Genomic DNA, 22,299 nt, shown 5'->3' with positions numbered 1-22,299 from the left:
CGCTTTCTTAATTACATAAGTTTAAATTCTGATCAACTTATAGGAAGTTTCATATTACCTCCACCCTCCAAAAATTTAGTACTAAAAATATTAGCTCAATTGGTATACATCAAAATATTTAAGGACACATTTATTTTACCTCATACTCTCTCTCTGTACCAGGATAGGGCAATGGAGACCTGTAAAAGAAAACAGCTTTTTTTAATATAAGACTCATCCAAATCTTTCTGGCCCCTTTTCTCCCATTAGGATTATACTACAGAAGCAGCTTTTTGCACCTACCAGCACCTTAAAACCCAATATGAGATGCGCAAATTAACTATAACGAGTAGCCTTCCTTTCATCCTCACCCAGCTAAATTATATTCTGCATTAATCACAGTATTAACCAGTTTTGCGCAGAATGCATGACTTTGTTTTTAAAACAGGCTGCTGTGGAGCAAACAAGCAGGAGTATTGCCACTGCCTAAAGCATAAATGTGCAGCAGTGTCAGCCTCTGTAATGGAAAAGAAAATGGTGTTACCTACAATAGATTTACCACTGGTAACTACGTGAGACACAGGGAAGGAACGATGGATAGAGGAGATAAGAGCAAATAAAAGACAGGATGTAAGAAAGAGAAAAAAGTAAGAGGGGGAAATGGGTGACAGAGCAGGGAATGAGAGAGTCCAAGAAAAAGCTGGAAACAAAGCATGTCAAAAGTCATGGGGGGAAAATTGGGTTGCTTCGCGCCTCCCGTTAGCACCCTAAGAGGGCGCAAAGCAACTAGCGCCTGGGGCGGCATTGCCCACGCCTCCAGCGAAATTCAGCGGGAGGTTAGCGGCGGTGCCAACCGGTAACGCCCTGCGGCGCTACACCGCCAGCGGCGACGTCAACGCCATGCACAGCGCCACGCTTGCGCCCCGGCCTTCGGGAGCGCCCCTCCGACTTACCGCCGGACGCTATGTCCGACAGGGGTCAGGGGGGCCTACCTGCGGCTGGGGAGGGGCTATTTAAAGGCGAGGTGCGGGGCGGCCATTTCTTTTGCTGGCTGCCTGCCAGCGCTCCTGTCCCCAACCTCCTGAACTGACCCCCCACCCCGCGGAGTGCTCAGGAGCCCGGCACTTCGAGTGCCGGGCTCTTTTGCCGGCACTCCCGATCCCTGGGGACCCAGCTGGGCCCCGGGTTGCGCTGCGCAAGGCCCCTCCCCTTTAAGGAGGGGAAAAAGGCCTGCAATACCATGGCGCGACGTGCCGGCGAAGCTGGCGCTACTCAATTTTTAGCGCCTATTGTCTGCTTGGTTTCAAATTTCTTGCATGTTATATTTGTACTAGATACAAGAAGCATATTGCCAGGTGTGCTATTATGTATTGCATTTAAAATTGGGACTGTTTGGTAGGTTAGAACTTTTCCTACCTCTTGAGTTTTGACAGGCGAGAAACAACTGTAGTACAGTTTCAAGCCTACAGCACAATCATACTAATTGGCAAAGCATAAAGAATAGTTGACATTTGGGCCATTGCAGTAACTTGGTTTGGTGTGCTTGGGCCACTGACAATTTATCTCATTAAGTATTTTGATGTCTGCCCAAGAAAACCAACAGAACTTTGACCTAGCTGCCGAATGAGGCGACCATGTCAAAACTTTGTGTTGCATTCCAAAACAGCCTTTGGAATTAATTTTCAGCCAATTAAGGACAGGATTTAGTGATGTGGGTATCATGGATAATGAGTTGATAGAGACACAGAAAAATAAACTTAGTTTGAAAACTAAACGAAAGCTAAATTGTACAAGAAAGAGAGAATAGGAAAAAATGTACGACGTACTTTTTTTAAAATTTTTTTTTAAAACAACATATACTGTATCTGGGACTTAACATATACTTTTAAAAATCAATCGCATTTTTACTATATCCCTTCAAGTGAGAGCTGGACCGGTTTCTGGCTGGGGCAGAGATCATTTTGTACAAGAGGTAGATATCCTGTAATATAAATCCGGGTCCTGGACTAGTTTAGATCGCCTAAAGGGGTTGGAGAAGAATTTTCCAGTTTTGTTTTCCTAATTGGCCTGGATTTTTAATCTATTTTTCTGCCTCTCCCAGCAGATTATTTGGATCCAGGTGGGTGGGGACTATATTTGTTGTGAAGGCATCACAACAGTGTGGGGCAGGGTGGATGGATCAGTAGGTCTTCTCCTGTCTGTCACTTTCGTATGTTTCGTATAGTAGGTGACATTACACTGTCGGGGTGTACAAAATTCCCTGAAGATGGTGCACTGGTTTAAACTTTGGGGTAAAGCCCCTCACATCTTGACAATAATTTCTCTAATATATGCAAGTATGCCCCACTAAAATAACGCACAAAGGAAAACAATGATCTAACTTAGAAGATAAAATAAAATAGAATTAAGGCTAATATTTGTGATGAGTATTTTCTATTATTTATGTCTTAAAATGTACATGTATAAGTATGTCAAAAAGCAAAATGGCTGCCAAAAGTTGTTGAAACAATCCCCCACCATTGGCAGTCATGCCTTCAGCTACCTAGGCCCCAAGCTCTGGAATTCCCTCCCTAAACCTCTCTTCCTTTAAGACCCTCCTCAAAATCTACCTCTTTGACCAAGCTTAGTCACCCCTCCTAATATTTCCTCCTTTGGACCGGTGTCAGTTTTGTCTGATTATGCTCGGTGAAGCGCCTTGGGTTGTCTTCCTACATTAAAGGGGAGGAAATATTAGGAGGGGTGACTAAGCTTGGTCAAAGAGGTAGATTTTGAGGAGGGTCTTAAAGGAAGAGAGGTTTAGGGAGGGAATTCCAGAGCTTGAGGCCTAGGCAGCTGAAGGAGGAACGCGATGGACACCTACAGACACTGAAAGACGCCCTTGTAAGAACGGGATATGACGCTCGACTCGTCGATCGACAGTTCCGACGGGCCACAGCGAAAAATCGCATGGACCTCCTCAGAAGACAAACACGGGACACAACCAACAGAGTACCCTTCGTCGTCCAGTACTTCCCCGGAGCGGAGAAACTACGCCATGTTCTTCGCAGCCTTCAACATGTCATCGATGACGACGAACACCTCGCTAAGGCCATCCCCACGCCTCCACTACTCACTTTCAAACAGCCGCCTAACCTCAAACAGACCATCGTTCGCAGCAAATTACCCAGCTTTCAGGAGAACAGCGACCACGACACCACACAACCCTGCCACAGCAACCTCTGCAAGACATGCCAGATCATCAACACAGATACCATCATCACACGTGAGGACACCACCCACCAGGTACATGGCACATACTCATGTGACTCGGCCAACGTTGTCTACCTCATACGTTGCAGGAAAGGATGCCCCGGAGCATGGTACATCGGCGAGACCATGCAGACACTGCGACAACGGATGAACGGACACCGCGCAACAATCGCCAGGCAGGAGTGTTCCCTCCCAGTCGGGGAACACTTCAGCAGTCAAGGACATTCAGCCTCCGATCTTCGGGTAAGCATTCTCCAAGGCGGCCTTCGAGACACACGACAACGCAAAATCGTCGAGCAGAAACTGATAGCCAAGTTCCACACCCATGAGGACGGCCTCAACAGAGATCTTGGATTCATGTCACGCTACATGTAACCCCACCTGACGCAGGGTCATCCAGACTCGAGTCGACATTGGCTTGTTCTCTCTACACAGATGCGGCCGGACCTGCTGTGATTTCCAGCCAAAAAAAATGTTTTTTGTCTGTTTTTTTGTTTTTCATACAGACCCCAGCATCTGCAATATTTGACCCCTTGTGACCCCACCTCATTGTTCTTTGATGTAATGTTTCCCTGACTGACCTGTTTGGACACCATTCACACCTTTGACTGCTGTGATTAGCTCTCTGCCGAGGTGTGATAAATGGCAGTTGGAAAGGTTACCTGTAAACATCTGACATGATTCTCTGACTATATAAGCTGTGTCTTTATGCATTTCTCCACTTCACCTGAAGAAGGAGCAGCGCTCCGAAAGCTTGTGATTTCAAATAAAGCTGTTGGACTATAACCTGGTGTTGTGTGACTTCTTACATACATTAAAGGGGTTATATAATTGCAAGTTGTTGTTGTTTGATCTTATGATACTTGCTGGTTTGTGAATAGTAGCTATGAAAAAACACAATGTTTGATTCTTTGGCTTGTGTTGGTTATGGATTGGTAGCTTTTGTTACTTCTCTAGTAAATAGAAATGTTTTTTGATTAGAAATCAGCATTATTACGTTAACAGATATTGATTATGTAAGCTAATTAAGATTTTAACCTAAAAACAAGTTGCATTTAATGCAAACATCTCAAGTTGCTTCATATAGGAGAAGGCAGAAACCATGGGGTAGTAGTAGAGTTAAGAGAGATGTCAGAAAGGACAGTTGAAACTACATGTTTTGAAGAGGCTTTATAAGTGGTGAGAGAAGTAGCAAGCCAAAGAACTTTGGGGGGAGGGTAGGGTTGAGATGGCTGAAGATTCTACCACTGTTGAAGGACAGGAGGTCAGAGATCAGAGGACCAAAGAGCATGGGCTGGGATTATTGCTGGGGGAGGTCACAGAGGTAGGCTGGGGTGAGGCTATGGAGTGATTTGTAAACATGGACAAGGGTTCTCAACTGGGGATGGGGAGCCGGTGAGGACAGAGTGATAAGTTAGCAAGACTTAGTGTAGACAATGGAGTTTTGATTGAGTTGGGGGTTTGTGCAAAATGGAGCTCTGGAGGACATTAAAGAAGTTGAGTCTTGAGCACAAGGAGGTTGCACACTATCTGGTTCCGCTTTGTGAGCAGCTAGGGGGAGGGGGCGCGATGGGGTCAGAGTATTGTTGGAAGCCAATTTGGTAGCTTTATTTTTCCCCAATGTTCAGTTGTTCTGACCTAGTCATGACAATGCCAGATAAACAGTCTGACAACAAGGAGTGTGGAAACAAGCACGGTGGTGGCAGTGGGAAGATGGAAACTGCCCCATGCTTACGATAATGTCACCGAGGGACAGCATATAAGCAATAAAAAACCTGCAATTATAACAGAGCCTTTAATTTATGAAGGTTTTCAAGACATTTCAGATCGGCACAAAGAAAACAGATGCTGATCCAGGTAGGAAGTGATCAAAGGCTTGGTCTAAAATCTGTTTCTTTTTTAAAAAAGGAGAGGAAAATGGAGACATTAAAAGGAGGAAATTCTTGACAGTAACAGCCACACCTCTGAAGTCTGAAGGAAATGGTGATGCAAAAGTAGGAGGTGGATGCATAAAAAGCAAGAGACAGAGGAACAGAATATTCAGAGGACATGTAGCGCTGAAGAAGATTGTGGAGGTTGGGTGGGGTGAGGTCACGGAGGAATTTAAAGATAAGGATGTTAAATTTAACATGTATGGGGACAGAGAGTCAAATGTAGGTGAGCAAGGACATGGGTAATGGGCAAGAATAACTTAGGCAGGACAAGATTTGTGAAGCAGGGTTTTCGAGCACAATTCGTAGTCAATGGAACGTAAAGGAAAGGACAGCAAGAGCAGCATTGGAGTAGACGAATCTGGAGGTGACAAAAGCATGTATGAGGGTATCAGCAGCAATGGGGCAGAGGTAGGAATGGAGGTAGGCAATGTAGCATCTGAAAGAAACTACGGTTTGAACAGGATTCTGAGGCTCTGAACAGTCTTTTGAGCCACAGACAGTGGCCAGGGAGGGGGGATGGCATCAGTGATCAGGCAGAAAAGTTTGTAGCAGGGGCCAATGTTATGACTTTGGTCCTCTCGATGTCGAGATCCACCACTGAATATCTGATGGCACAGAGACAATCGAAGAGGTGGTGAAGAGGTAGAGATTACTAGCTATCTATGCGCGTGCAAGTTAATGGACCAGAATTTATGGTGTCTTCGACGGTGTATGCTCAGCGTATGCTGTCCTAATCCTTCTGTTTGGGTCGGCAAGTTCCGGGTTTCCCCATGCACTGCGCATGCGTGAAAACCCAGAACTTGTGATCCGTCAAGGTACACCTTGACAGATCTACTGAACCGACTGAGAAATCATTTTCGATGGCACAGAGTTGGGCTATTTACCCGACTACTGCCCACGAAACTCTTACAGGCTGGTAAAAGCAGGCGGAAGCAAGGGTTAATAGAAATCTTAAATTAAAAATTTAAGAATAAAAAATAATGCAGAAACACTTAAAATTCGTTTATGCAAATATTGGCCTGGATTAAAATGTTCAAAGTTATTTTTTTTTTAATTTTTAATTTTTTTTTTTTTTTTTAAATTGTATTTGGTGTAATTAAGGGACTTTTGATTAAATTTGAAAATCAGACATTTATATTTATTAGAGTTGTCTAAATTGTTTAATTATTTGGGGATTCTATTGCATGTCATTAGGGGATTCCATTCGAAAATGACTGCAATGGAATCCTCCTTTCTCATTGGAGGACCGGGCCCACGTGATCCCAGGGACGCTTCCGAACTGCCTGCATCCCTGGGATCCATGGGCCTTTACGCAGGCGTACACCTAGGGGCCCAGGACCCAAACTTTCCGTAGCTGTGGAGCCAGGAGGTAAGTTCAGAAATATTTCGTGGGTCGGAGGCGTACTCCGGAGGTACGCCGCCAACCGCAAATTCAGGGCCTATGTGAAGTGAGGGCAGTTCAATGGAGATGAAGCACGGAGGAGGAAAGTTGGTGGAGGAGGATGGATTTAACACGTGACACATGGGATACCACTGAGCTGCGAGACTTTGAGAAGCATAAATATATCTACTCAAAGCAGTATATAAACACATTAACTTGTGCATACACAGAAATGTTTGATTGTCCTAAATCCAAGTGTATTTAAGATTGATTAAAATGCATAATTCAAGCTACATGAATGTTGCAAACATTTTATATCCAATAGGGAAATGGGCAGTCACCATGACCTTTATCAATGCCATTCTACTACTGAGAGGAAAAACAAAACAAGTGGAAACGATTCCTTAGAAACAGCTTTGTAGTTTGAGATAACAACATAGTTGTTAATGACAAATGATCAAGATTTTTATCTCCAGAAACTGCAAACTAAATAAGACTGCTGGATGGAGCTAAATGTACATTTGAAAACCAATTTGGTGGGCTTTATACCGTACAGCCTCGCACACAGTGGGTGATTAACTGGAAAATTGCAGGTGCATTGCCAATGATTTTTTGTCCACTGACATTTAATGGACAGAAAAGTCGCAGGCAGTAGGAGCAACATTTTCCGATAAGCTATCCTCTGTGTGCAAGACCTGGGCAGTAGCGTGAGCCCTATAGCCCAGCATGATTTTTGAAACTTGATTGTAAAGTACAATGCAGTACAGTCCCCGACATCTTTTTAATTCGTTTTTATGGGATGTGGGTGTTGCTGACAAGGCCAGCATTTAATGACACTCACACACTCTGAAATCAGTCTTCACACTGGCAATATTACCAAACTACTTTTTCTAACATTTTCCATTACTTGGCTGATTTCAAAGATAATGAAATGTTGCTCTTTGAGTCTATAATTCTTGTACACAAATGCTTAATGCAGCAAAAACATCAAATTATAGTCCTGAACAGTGTTCAAAGTTGGCCTTTTCTATTCTTACCCCTTTCCCATGACAGCTGTAGACTGGTCTCTCTGTGGGGGCGATTTTGTGAATGGAGGCGTGTTGGAGGTGGGACTGCTGCTGGTCGGGTTTCAGTTTCGCCCCCATCGATTTGTGGCCAACCCATGCTATTTTCCCTTGATTGATCTTGTCAAGCCCGCTCAGCGGGCTTAGCAGGCCAATTACGGGAAAGCCAGTTGCAGAGCACGTCAATGTATGATGTTTCATCTGTCAAAAATTGACCGATGAATTGTCATCGTTTGACAGCTCTGTGAAGCTGTCAAACAGTGACAATCTCTGCAGTTTGATGAGGTCTTGCATACAAGACCTCATCAACCTTCTTTCTTTTACAGAAAAGAATTGGTTGTTGCATCTGAGAATGCAACGGCCATCTCTCATCTGCAACACGGAGGTCCGAGACTCTCCGTATACAAACCGACTGAAGCCTGCAGGAAGAAACAAAGGTAAGTACACTTTTAAAAACACTTTGCACTTACCTCAGATACTCACCTCTACACTCTTGCACCCATCACTTACCTTCACACCACACTTTTGCACCCCCCCCCCCCCCCCCGACCCCGTCCTCGCTGAGCTGAGCTGAGCTGGCGGGTTTTGGCGCCTTCGGGAAGCCCGCATCCGTGAGGGCAAAAAGGGGATAATCCTATTTTCTGCCTGTTAACTGGCAGTTAATAGGCTGTAATCCCTTCCCGCCTCCAAGGAGATGGGACCCGGCGCGGGACGGCAACCTGCCTCCTGGGAAGATGGCATTGAGGCGGGTTAGGGGCGGGTTTGCCACCCGCCCCCAAATTCTGCCATTTTCTCGGTAGTCCCGCCTTCATACCCGCCTCCCCAGGGCTGGCAAAATCGCCCATGATTCAGCAACTGTCCCAAATTAGCCATGGCCATCTAAAATGCAACACCAATTTAAAAGAGGTGCCTCATAGGAAAGTGCAGGATAAGAAAAAGACACTGCAGTCCATTTGACCGGTTTCAAAATTTAATACCTTTCATTCACCCACTATCAAATATCTATCCAATTCTCCTCTAATTTTTTCCACTGCCTCCCTGGGCTTTCCATTCCATATGCTCACAACCTTCTCCATAAAAGTAGTTAATCTGAACTGTCTATACATCTTTTCTCCTGTAAACATGCCCCATTTCCCATCGTTCTAGAGTCTGTAACAAATCTCGAAAGCATCAGGCTTCAATATTTGAATAATATCCCCCGATCCTTCTCTTCTTCAGAGTAAATCTCAAGGTCTCCAACATCTCCGCATAGCTCAGAAGCTTTAATGTAGGTATCAGTTTGGTTGTTCTTTTCTGCACTAGCTCCAATACCTGGATTTTGCTGTTGCAAGGTGACCAGAATTGTACAGTATTTCAGGTATGCCTGTACCCGCACTTTGTCCAGACTCATCTTCACATCCTGATGTTTATTCCTCTGGTTATGTATCCCAAGATCCGATTAGTTTTAGTTACTGCTGTTGCAAACTGCACTGTTGATTTCAATGAGCTATGCACTAGTACCCCCAGATTCCTCTCCTGTTGTGTCCTGTAGCCTACAACCGTTTAGTTTATATTCCCACTGTTTATTTTCCTTCGTTAGTCTTATTATCCTACATTGGTCCAAATGCTATTTGCTGCTCAATTGTCTATCTTTCCAACCTATTCAGATCCCTTTGTATTTGCTTTGTCTCTTCCCTACTGTTTGAAATCCTCCCCAATTAAGTGTCATCTGCAAATTTAAGACAGTTTTGTGCCTGTCCCCAAGCCAAAACACTTACATAAACTGTAAACAGCAATAATTCCAGCACCGATCCCTGTGGCACCCCATTAGTGACCCTTTGCCATGTTGAGACAGCTCTAGTCACAGCCATCCTTCAGATTAGCCAATTTTTAAATCCACCCCTGAAGCTTGCCTCCTATTCCATGCATTCCTATTTTATGAACTAATCACTTATGCAACGATTATTTTTGCTGAAATCTAAATATATCAAATGCACAGAATTTCCTATTAACAACAAGGTCCGCCATTTCCTTCAAGAACTCGAGTAAAGTTGTTGGGCTTTCATTCACCATTGCAGCTGTGTAAGCAATCAATATGTAAATAATTATCTTAGACTTATCAAATATGAACAAAAAGAGAATCGGTGTTCTAATCAGACAAAGAGAAAACTGTCTCTCTCAGCTAGTATCTCTTTCTGCAGTAAAAAGTGAGAGAATAGCTTTCATGTGAAACCTAAATTCAAAAAATCTTCTTAAATTCATCTTGTTTTCACATTCCTACATTACAACAGTGACTACAAAGTACTTGATTGACTGTAAACTGCTTTGGGAGATCCCGAGGTCAGGAAAGACATTTCATAAATGCAAGTTCTTGCTATCTTTCTTTCTTTAGAATTTGGAAACGCAAACAAATAGCTGCACACTCAATGAAAACACAATTCAACAGCTTTATTGAGAAATATAAATACATTTTCTGTAAATAATATGATTTTTAAGCATAAACAGGAAGCACAAGTGCTGTAATCACTCCCCTACACTCTTCAACTTAATCTCTAAAATAGAATTAAGCATTTGATCATTTGAATCTGAAAGTTTACCAAAATCTTATAAAAAACATTCTGCAGTTTGTTTCTGGGATGCTCTGAATGTGCAGTTTTTCTGTCAATCAGGAACATTTCTAGAATTTTCCTCCAATAAGCATCATCAAGTTTTTATAGGAAATAAATTCAATTACCTCCACTATACTGCAGGATGGCAGGGCTTTTACAAACAGCATGCTATAGACAGGGCTAAGCGATCCCACAATCAACGGGTCAGATCAAAGCTCTGTAGTCCTGCCACATCCAGTTGTGAATGGTGGTGGACAATTAAACAACTAACTGGAGGAGGAGGCTCCAGGAATATCCCCATCCTCAATGATGGTAGAGCCCAGCACGTGAGTGCAAAAGACAAGGCATTTGCAACCGTCTTCAGCCAGAAATGCAGAGTGGATGCTCCATAGCGGCCTCCTCCCGAGGTCCCCACCATCACAGAAGCTAGTCTTCAGCCAATTCGATTCACTCCACGTGATATCAAGAAACGGCTGAGCGCACTGGACACAGCAAAGGCAATGGGCCCCGACAACATCCCGGCTGTCGTGCTGAAGACTTGTGCTCCAGAACTAGCCGCGCCTCTAGCCAAACTGTTCCAGTACAGCTTCAACACTGGCATCTATCCAACAATGTGGAAAACTGCCCAGATGTGTCCTGTCCACAAAAAGCAGGACAAATCCAATCTGGCCAATCAGTCTACTCTCAATCATCAGCAAAGTGATGGAAGGTGTCATCGACAGTGCTATCAAGCGGCACTTACCCACCAATAACCTGCTCACTGATGCTCAGTTTGGGTTCCGCCAAGACCACTCGGCTGCCAACCTCATTACAGCCTTTGTCCAAACATGGACAAAGGAGCTGAATTTCAGATGCGAGGTGAGAGTGACTGCCTTTGACATCAAGCATTTGACAGAGTGTGGCATGAAGGAGCCCTAGTAAAACTGAAGTCAGTGGGAATCGGGGGGAAAACTCTCCACTGGCTGGAGTCATACCTAGCACAAAGGAAGATGGTTGTGGTGATTGAAGGTCAATCATCACAGCCCCAGGACATCGCTGCAGGAGTTTATCAGGGCAGTGTCCTAGGCCCAACCATCTTCAGCTGCTTCATCAATGACCTTCCCTCCAACATAAGGTCAGAAATGGGGATGTTCGCTGATGACTGCAGTGTTCAGTGCCATTCACAACTCCTCAGATATTGAAGCAGTCCATGCCCGCATGCAACAAGACTTGGACGATATTCAAGCTTGGGCTGATAAGTGGCAGGTAACATTCGCGCGACAGAAGTGCCAGGCAATGACCATCTCCAACAAGCCAGAGTCTAAACACCGCCCCTTGACATTCAATGGCATTACCATCACCGAATCCCCCACCATCAACATCCTGGGGGTCACCATTGACCAGAAACTTAACTGGACCAGCCACATAAATACTGTGGCAACAAGAGCAGGTCAGAGGCTCGGTATTCTGCGGCGAGTGTCTCACCTCCTGACTCCCCAAAGCTTTTCTACCATCTACAAGGCACAAGTAAGGAGTGTGGTGGAATACTCTCCACTTGCCTGGATGAGTGCAGCTCCAACAACACTCAAGAAGCTCGACACCATTCAGGACAAAGCAGCCCGCTTGACTGGCACCCCCTCTACCACCTTAAACATCCACTCCTTCCACCACCGGCGTACTGTGGCTGCAGTGTGTACCATCTACAAGATGCACTGCAGCAACTTGCCAAGGCTTCTTCGGCAACACCTCCCAAACAAGGGCAGCAGACGCATGGGAACACCACCACCTCCAAGTTCCCCTCAAGTCACACATCATCCTGACTTAGAAGTATATCGCCGATCCTTCATCGTCGCTAGGTCAAAATCCTGGAACTCCCTCCCTAACAGCACTGTGGGAGTACCTTCACCACACAGACTGCAGCGGTTCAAGAAGGCAGCTTACCACCACCTTTTCAAGGGCAATTAGGGATGGGCAATAAATGCTGGCTTTGCCAACGATGCCCACATCCCATAAAAACGAATTTAAAAAAAAGCTAGCACTCTCTGAAGTAAAAACTAAGGACTTGATCAGAGCTTGAATGTGAAACTACCTGAATAAAACTGTTAAAATTCTCCAGTTGGTTTTCAAATAATTTGAAAAAACAAAGGAACTCAGAAGTCTTGTTACGCCATGAGGAAAGAGCGTCTTCAAGTTACATATTGAGAATTACCCGGATGAATGCTGGGGAATTCAGCACTCTGCACATGTTCCGACTGCACTCACCCAGAATATTCAGACAACGGTAGCTATGGGAAAAACCATCAACTGCAAACCCAGGCTGAGGCCTTCAAGTAAAAACTTCAATGAAGGTACTTGACGACAATTTTATAGTTACGTTTAATAAAAGGCATTATGAAAAATGTAATTTCCTAAACGTTTTTAATGTTACAAACCTTATTTTAAGAATATAATCAGGAAGCAGAGTGGGAAAACTGGCTCTTTTATTGACAGATTTTTCACACTAATGATTGTTGATTTGTTCTCATTAGGTCTTAGGTTTTTACAGGTAATTTGTTACTTTCATTCTGATTTTGTTAGTAAACCTCTTGAACAGTGATTTGTTAATGTTTTATAAATACAGAGTTACATCACACACCGTTTCATGTGAGTGGGGAGCACTGGTTTTGAACGCTCTTGCCTCAAGTTGATGGGAGCATTATTAAATATTAAATCTGGGACAGGGACTACCTGCACACCATTTTCTGATATGAAGTCATTTTTGATGTCCCTTCAATCATGCCCACATGAAATGTGTTTCTAGGGTGGCTTTGTAATATCGTGGAAGGACACAGTAAAGTTAAAGTAAATGCTTTTCGGTCATTTCTTAAACCATTTCACTTCATTTTTTTTCCTACTGACACTTAAGTTCTCATAAGCAGAGGAAGTGGGGTTGTTTCTGAGTAATGGCAGCAAGGCTTCCACCATAGCTTGGAAAATCCATATTGGGAAATTCGATCGCCAGTCTCAAAAGCCCAATTCCGACTGTGAACCAGAACTGGCTTTAGGTTTCTTAAGCACTTAGCTTTGAAAATTTTTTTTTTTTTTTTTTTTTTTTTTTTTAAAAATACTTGTATAAGTGCTCAAGAAACTTAAAAACTGGTCCCCACTCACAGCGGGGACCCAACACCAGGATCAAAACCGCCTAATGGCTGAAACGGAATAAGCTGCAGGTTCGATGGGACAGAACCACCTACCTTGGCAACAGGAGCTTGGAAGACTGATGAACGCAGCGCGCCTACCTTGGTGTTGGGAGGTCTTAATCAAAGTTAAGTATATATGGCAAGTATACTTTAAACAAGCCAAATCAGAACAATGCACTTCAACTGCGTATGTGGCAATGATGCAGCATCCTGGGCATAATGAACTCAGCACCCTGGGTGGGACAGCCTACATATTCGTGCTACAGTCTATTCCTCTTAATTCAAAGTAACTTCATGCAAATTATCTGACAAGTCCATTTTTAAGCACTAAATTCCCACTTTGTTGTATTATTTATGTTGCTAATTCAAATTATTGGATTTTTTGTTGGCACAAAATACACCTGACTTCTCGGGAGTAGACAAATGCAATACTTTCAATTGTACAGATTTGGATGCTTTATTCATTTCAGCTGTAACATTTGATTAGAATGTTATAAAGGCAGTGGTAGGGATTTCAAAATTTAGGAAGTCCTAGTTATTAATTACACCCGATTTTATTTGAGCCATATGACAAAGTAAGTGTTATGCAATTATTTAAACACATGACAGAATGCTGTAAAATCTAACACCATAACCTTGTGTTATTAGTTGAGCACAGTAACCAAACTACTGAAAGTGCTAAAGCTACAGTTAATATAATAATCATAGAAATTTACAGCACAGGAGGCCATTCGGCCCATCTTGTCCATGCCGGCCGACAAAGAGCTATCCAGCCTAATCCCACTTTCCAGCACTTGGTCTGTCGCCCTGCAGGTTACAGCACTTCAAGTGCACATCCAAGTACTTTTTAAATGGGAGGAGGATCTCTGACTCTACCACCCTTTCAGGCAGTGAGTTCCAGACCCCCACCTCTGGGTGAAAGAATTTCTCCTCACATCCCCTCGAAACCTGCTACCAATTATTTTCAATCTGTGCCCCCTGGTTATCGACCCCTCTGCTAAGGGAAATAAGTCATTCCTATCCACTCTATCTAGGCCCCTCATAATTTTATACACCTCAATCAAGTCTCACCTCAGCCTCCTCTGTTCCAAAGAAAACAACCCCAGCCTATCCCAGCAGCGGGGCTATAAAAGGCTCCAAGAGACCAGGTAGGCCTCACAGCGTCGGCGGGAATTTCAGCGGCAGCAGCGGGGCTATAAAAGGCTCCAAGAGACCAGGTAGGCCTCACAGCGTCGGCGGGAATTTCAGCGGCAGCAGCGGGGCTATAAAAGGCTCCAAGAGACCAGGTAGGCTTTACTAATCTCCAATCTCAGAGAGGGAGAGAAGTAAAAAGTAATCAAAGTGCGACGTCACCAGGAAGCAGGTAAGTGATTGGTTGGTGAGTAGTTCTCTCTTTTTAAACTTTAACTCTGTGGTTTAAACCTTTATAAGTTGGTAAGTTCAATTAAATAGAAGTGTGATATCATCTAGAATCGGGGCAGAGGGTATTTAAAAATAATAATAATAAATTTAATTAATTACACAGAATGGCAGAGCAGGTGAAGTGTTACTGCTGCAATATGTGGGAGCTGGTGGACACCACTGATGTTCACGGTGATCACATTTGCAGTAAATGTTGGCTGCTCGAGGAACTCCGGCTCCGCGTTGATGAGCTGGAGTCCGAGCTTCAAACACTGCGACACATCAGGGAGGGGGAGAGTTATCTGGACTCTGTGTTCCAGGAAGTAGTCACACCAATTAGATTAACTAATTCAGATGTAGTCTGTGGTCAGGGACAGGAGGGTCTGTGGTCAGGGACAGGAGGGTGTGACTATGAGTGAGGCAGGTACGGGGATCCAGGAGGTAGTGTTGGAGGAGCCGCAGCCCTTGCTCTTGTCCAACAGGTTCGAGGCTCTTACTCCGTGAGGACGGGAACAGGGACTGCAGGGAGGATAAGCAACCTGGCCACAACACCGTGGAACGGGGGGCCATTCAAGTGGGGGGAGTAAAAAGAAATGTTGTAGTGGTAGGGGATAGTATCATTAGGGGGATAGATAGGGTTCTTTGCAGCCGAGAGCGAGAATCCCAAAGGCTGTGTTGCCTGCCCAGTGCCAGGGTTAAGGACATCACCTCTGGGCTGGAGAGAAACTTGGAGTGGGAGGGGGAGGATCCAATTGTCGTGGTCCATGTTGGTACCAATGACATAGATAGGACAAGGAGAGGTTCTGCGGAGGGAGAATGAGCAGCTAGGGGCCAAATTAAAAAACAGAACCACAAGGGTAATAATCTCTGGATTACTACCTGAGTCACGAGCAAATTTGGCTAGGGTAAATAAAATCAGAGAGTTAAATGCGTGGCTCAAAGACTGGTGTGAGAGAAATGGGTTTTGCTTCTTGGGACACTGGCACCAGTACTGGGACAGGAGAGAGCTGTTCCGTTGGGACGGACTTCACTTGGCCGGTGCTGGGACTAGAATCCTGGCGAATCGAATAACTAGGGCTGGAGAGAGGACTTTAAACTAATTAGTGGGGGGGGGGGGGAGGTTTCCAAGAGAGCGAAAAATAAAAATGTCAGCGGAGAAGGCAATAGAGCAAGGTAGCAGTGGGGGAATTAAAAACCAGACCGTATCAGGAAGGGACAGAATGTATAAAGATAAATGTAAAGTAGTAAAGGGGGTAAAAGCAGAAATAAATTGTCACAAAACATATTCAAAAGTTCTTGATCTGAATGCACGCAGCATTCGTAACAAAATAGACGAGTTGACGGTACAAATAACTACACATGGGTATGATCTGGTGGCCATTACAGAAACATGGCTGCAAGATGACCATGACTGGGAACTAAACATCCAGGGGTATTTGACAATTAGGAAGGACAGACAGGAAGGAAAGGGAGGTGGGGTGGCTATGTTAATAAAGGATGGAATCACTGCAATAGTGAGTAATGATATTGGGTCAAAGGATCAAGATAGTGAAACAGTTTGGGTGGAGATAAGGAATAATAAGGGGAAAAAGTCACTAGTGGGCGTAGTCTATAGGCCTCCTAACAGTTGCAACTCTATTGGTTGGAGTATAAATCAGGAAATAGTTGGGGCTTGTAATAAAGGGAACAGCTATAATCATGGGGGTTTTAACTTTCATATTGACTGGACAAATCAAATTGGGCAGGGCAGCCTTGAGGAAGAGTTCATAGAGTGCATTAGGGACGGGTTCCTTGAGCAGTATGTTACTGAACCAACCAGGGGGCAGGCAATCTTGGATCTGGTACTGTGTAATGAGACAGGATTAATAAAAAATGTCCTAGTAAAGGATCCCCTTGGAATGAGTGACCATAACATGGTTGAATTCCAAATTCAGTTGGAGGGTGAGAGTTGGATCTCAAACCAGCGTACTAAGCTTAAATAAAGGAGACTATGAAGGTATGAGAGCAGAGTTGACTAAAGTGGACTGGGAAAATAGATTAAAGTGTAAGACGGTACATGAGCAGTGGTGTACATTCAAGGAGATATTTCACAACTTTCAAGAAAAATATATTCCACTGAGGAAAAAGGGGCGTAAAAGAAAAGACAGCCATCCGTGGCTAAGTAAAGTAATAAAAGATAGTATCCGACTGAAAACAAGGGCATATAAAGTAGCCAAATCTAGTGGGAGGATAGAAGATTGGGAAGCATTTAAAAGCCAGCAAAGAATAACTAAAAGATTAATTAAGAAAGGGAAGACAGATTATGAAAGTAAACTCGCAAAAAATATAAAAACAAACAGATAGCGAGAGTTTCTACAGTTATATAAAAAGAAAAAGGGTGGCTAAAGTGAATGTTGGTCCCTTAGAGGACGAGACCGGGAAATTAGTGGTGGGGAACATGGAGATGGCAAAAACGCTGAACAAATATTTTGTATCAGTCTTTACAGTAGAGGACACTAAAAATATCCCAACACTGGACAAACAGGGGGTTATCGGGGGGGGGGGGGGGGGGAAGGAGCTAAACACAATTAAAATCACTAAGGAGGTGGTACTCGGTAAGATAATGGGACTAAAGGCGGATAAATCCCCTGGACCTGATGGCTTACATCCTAGGGTCTTGAGAGAAGTAGTGGTAGGGATTGCGGATACATTGGTGGTAATTTTCCAAAACTCGCTGGATTCAGGAAAGGTCCCAGCAGATTGGAAAACTGCTAATGTAACGCCCTTATTTAAAAAGGGAGGTAGACAAAAGGCTGGAAACTATAGACCAGTTAGCCTAACATCTGTGGTTGGTAAAATGTTGGAGTCCATTATTAAGGAAGCAGTAACAGGACATTTGGATAAACATAATTTAATAGGACAGAGTCAGCATGGTTTTATGAAGGGGAAGTCATGTTTGACAAATTTGCTCGAATTCTTTGAGGACGTAACAAACAGGGTGGATAAAGGGGAACCAGTGGATGTGGTGTATTTGGACTTCCAAAAGGCATTTGACAAGGTACCACACAAAAGATTATTGCACAAGATAAAAAATCACGGGATTGGGGGTAATATACTGGCATGGGTGGAAGATTGGCTATCTAACAGAAAATAGAGAGTTGGGATAAATGGTTCATTCTCGGGTTGGCAATCAGTAACTAGTGGTGTTCCACAGGGGTCAGTGCTGGGACCCCAACTCTTTACAATCTATATTAACGATTTGGAGGAAGGGACCAAGTGCAACATATCCAAGTTTGCCGACGATACAAAGATGGGAGGGAAAGCAGTGAGTGAGGAGGACATAAAAAACCTGCAAAAGGACATAGACAGGCTAAGTGAGTGGGCAGAAATTTGGCAGATGGAATATAATGTTGGAAAGTGTGAGGTTATGCACTTTGGCAGAAAAAATCAAAGAGCAAGTTATTATCTAAATGGAGAGAAACTGCAAAGTGCTACAGTACAAAGGGATCTGGGGGTCCTGGTGCATGAAACACAGAAGGTTAGTATGCAGGTACAGCAGGTGATCAGGAAGGCCAATGGAATCTTGGCTTTTATTGCAAGGGGGATGGAGTATAAAAGCAGGGAAGTCTTGCTTCAGTTATACAGGGAAGTCTTGCTTCAGTTATACAGGGTACTGGTGAGGCCACACCTGGAATACTGCGTAGTTTTGGTTTCCATATTTAAGACATACTTGCTCTTGAGGCAGTTCAGAGAAGGTTCACTCGGTTGATTCCGGAGATGAGGGGGTTGACTTATGAGGAAAGGTTGAGTAGGTTGGGACTCTACTCATTGGAATTCAGAAGAATGAGAGGCGATCTTATCGAAACATATAAGATTGTGAGGGGGCTTGATCGGGTGGGTGCGGTGAGGATGTTTCCACTGATGGGTGAGACTAGAACTAGGGGGCATAATCTTAGAATAAGGAGCTGCCCTTTCAAAACTGAGATGAGGAGAAACTTCTTCACTCAGAGGGTAGTAAATCTATGGAATTTGCTACCTCAGAGAGCTGTGGAAGTTGTAACATTAAATAAATTTAAAACGGAGATAGACAGTTTCCTAGCTGATAAGGGAATTAGGGGTTACGGGGAGCGGGCAGGGAAGTGGATGTGAGTCTAGATTCAGATCAGCCATGATCCTATTGAATGGCGGAGCAGGCCCGAGGGACCGTATGGCCTACTCCTGCTCCTACTTCTTATGTTCTTATTATCCAGTCTTTCCTCATAGCTAAAATTCCCCAGCACAGGCAACATCCTCGTAAATCTCCTATGCACCTCCTCTAGTGCAATCACATCCTTCCTGTAATGTGGTGACTAGAACTGCACGCAGCATTCTAGCTGCGCCCTAGCTAATGTTTTATACAGTTCAAGCATAACCTCCTTGCTCTTATATTCTATTCTATGCCTCAGCTAATAAAGGAAAGTATCCCTTATGCCTTCTTAACCACCTTATCTACCTGTCCTGCGACCTTCAGGGATCTGTGGACATGCACTCCAAGGTCCCTCTGATCCTCTGCACCTCAGTGTCCTACCATTTATAATGTATTCCCTTGCCTTGTTAGCCCTCCCCAAATGCATTACCTCACACTTCTCCGGATTGAATTCCATTTGCCACTGTTCTGCCTACCCCATTGATATCTTCCTGCAGTTTACAGCTTTCTTCTTCATTATCAACCACACAGCCAATTTCTGTATCATCTGCAAACTTCTTAAATCATACTTCCTACATCTAAGTCCAAATCATTGATATATACCACAAGGACCCAGTACTGAGCCCTGCGGAACCCCACTGGAAACAGCCTTCCAGTCACAAAAACACCCGTCGACTATTAATTACCCTTTGCTTCCTGCCTCAGCCAGTTTCGGATCCAACTTGCCACTTTGCCTTGGCTCCCATGGGCTTTTACTTTTGTGACCAGTCTGCCACGCGGGACCTTATCAGAAACCTTGCTAAAATCCGTATAGACGATATCAAACGCACTACCCTCATCGACCCTCCTTGTTGGAAATGTTCATTTTAAATGCCTCATGTAATACAGATCTAGTTCCTAATTTTAGAATTCTCTAATCACCAAACTAATTCTCAGTGCATTGTTTAAGGTTCTCCTGAATCAAACCAGCATTTGTAGAAAAATGTATTGTCAGATGATACATATTTTCCAAAAACACTGGCTAATTACTGTCATTTTTAAACAGATTGCAGTAACGGTATAGAGTAATGTAATCCAATTTCTACTTGTGTATTATTCACTGTTGTCACTATTCGGATATTCATACCAAAACGCTATGAAAAAATTGCACTTAATCCGGAAACTCACTGGAACGTCATGGGGTAGCACATCCAGAGCGCTTCGTACTGCAACAGTGGCCCTAGTCTACACTGCTGCAGAATACTGCTCTCCCTTATGGTCCTACAGCTGCCACACAAAGATCGTGGACGTGCAGCCGAACGCCACCATGTGGAGTGTGTCAGGGACTCAAGTCTACGCCAACTAAGTGGCTCCCAGTGCTGTCCCCCATAGCCCCGCCTGCCATTCTCGCAAAGCCACTGTGCTCCGTGAGATGGAAAAAATCATGAGCAACATCGACCTTCCCATTCACGAATACTTGAAAAACCCACCGCGAAAATGCTTAAAATCAATCGGCCATTCTGGGAAACAGCAGCCAATATTCATGCAGCTAGTATCGACCCACTAACCAGATGGATGGAATTGTGGGACGCATGCAACATAAAGAACCAACACCTCATCACTGACCCAACACCAGAGGTCCCTGGCTTCGACCTCACTCTTTTTCTAAAATCTCCAACGATAATTAAAATCTGAAGGGTGAGACTCCACACTTGAAAAATTACATTTTCAGGGCCAGAGAGGTTGTTTGGCAGTAATTAAGACTTATCACACCATTAAACATTCACTTACACTTGAATGGACAAGCCCTAACTTTTTCTGGTGTGTTTAGTGGATATCCAATGGGTAAGTACAGCAACTTCACACCGTTGCACGTATTTGAATGCTGAGTCTCTTGGCGAGGTAATGAAGCTTGTGGAGGAGCAGGGTAAATCAGACAGCAACTTCCTGATTTCCACATTTAACTGTGTATGTGTGGACACCGGAAGTTGCTGTCCGATTTACTCTTCAATAACAGCAAGTGCTGATAGCCTCACCGTTATTCTTACTGTAAAATCTAGGCCCTTATATTCAGACAATGGCCGCTTGAAGTCTTGGCTGACAGTCCCTTTAAGAAAAGGAAAATTTCAAACCCAAAGGATGAGAAATAGCCCTTCTATGGGAAATGGGAGCCCTTAGAGGTGGAAAAACCCTTCAGAAGCGTCAGTGACATCCATCACAGAAGGACTTTGGGAATCCACCATATTGTTCCCCCTAGTAAATTGTAATGGCACATAACACCACTAAGAAAAGTATACTGCAGAAGCAATCAGGATCTTGAACAAGAAGGGCTCGATTTTGTCAATGGGGAGCTTTTGGAGGCGGGACTCCCACTTTTTGGGTTGTAGTCCCGCCTCCATCGACTTGTGGCCAACCCACGCTATTTTCCCTTGATTGACCTCATTAAGCCCGCCCAGCGGGCTCAGCAGGCCAATTAAGGGACACCTGGTTACTGGTGAGGTCAGTGATTGACATTTCATCTGTCAAGAGCTTTTGACAGAAGAAATATCAGCGTTTGACAGCTCTGTGATGCTGTCAAACTCTGACAATCTGTCTTCTAACTTGAGTCCTTCTACTCAGACTCAGTTAGAGAGCTCTCCAGACCAGAAAGCAGAGGCTGCAGCTTTTGACAGTTCAGCGGCCATTCTGCTTTCTGTGCCGGTGAGCTCAGGGACTCCCGAGAACTGAAGGAATGAAGCCTGCAGGAGAAAGTAAAGGTAAGTAAAACTTATTAAAACGCTTTACACTTACCTCTGCACACATGCACCCATCACTCACCAGCACAACGGACATCTCGACCCCTCCAAACCCTGCAGATCGACAGTCCGCCTCGCTAACTTGGCGTGGTTCGGAGCCGTCAGACAGCCCGCACTTCAAGGCTAAAAATAGGGATTAGGCAAAAAACTGCCTGCTAATTACCTGTTAACAGGCAGTTAATTGGCACTAATCCCCTTCCCGCCTCAGGGAGGCGGCTCCCAGCCTCCTGGGACATTGGCACGGAGGTGGGTTGGGGGGCGGGATGGGTTCCTGCCCCCCGATTCTGCAATTTTCCCACCACTCCCGCCTCCTCGGGGCTTGGAAAATCGAGCCCGAAGAGTAATGTGGTTAAAGATTTCTTGATGATGATTCTTGAATAAATACAGTAAAAATTATGAAAAATCAGTGGAAAGCAAAACAGTATCTGCAAAAGAAAGTGAGCCAGAGAAGGTATCTTCTTTTAAACAAGCAAACAGGAGAAGTTCAGCAATGACAGCTATTAATGTTTCACTGACTACAAAAAAGTGGTTGATGAGAAGTGCAGCATTCTCTGCCAATGTTCCAGAATCTATAGGTCTCATCAAGCAAAAAAGCCAAATCATCCA

The 22,299-nt window shown here is 44.2% G+C and overlaps 1 protein-coding gene across 1 annotated transcript in view; it reads right to left on the bottom strand.

The window, feature by feature from the left end:
- zc3h7a (zinc finger CCCH-type containing 7A) overlaps positions 1-22,299 on the bottom strand; it is a 79,916-nt gene that overhangs the window by 37,604 nt on the left and 20,013 nt on the right. Inside the window, exon 3 of the mRNA XM_086000608.1 lies at positions 140-179. Coding sequence (XP_085856734.1) covers positions 140-179 — 40 coding nt within the window. The remainder of the gene's footprint in view (positions 1-139; positions 180-22,299) is intronic.

This window comes from Somniosus microcephalus, chromosome 11 (genome assembly GCF_052327205.1).
Source record: "Somniosus microcephalus isolate GS21.2 chromosome 11, FLI_Smic_1.0, whole genome shotgun sequence".
Classification (NCBI taxonomy): domain Eukaryota; kingdom Metazoa; phylum Chordata; class Chondrichthyes; order Squaliformes; family Somniosidae; genus Somniosus; species Somniosus microcephalus.
The sequence above is the reverse complement of the archived record's forward strand: the minus strand, read 5'-3'. Positions and strand labels throughout refer to the sequence as shown.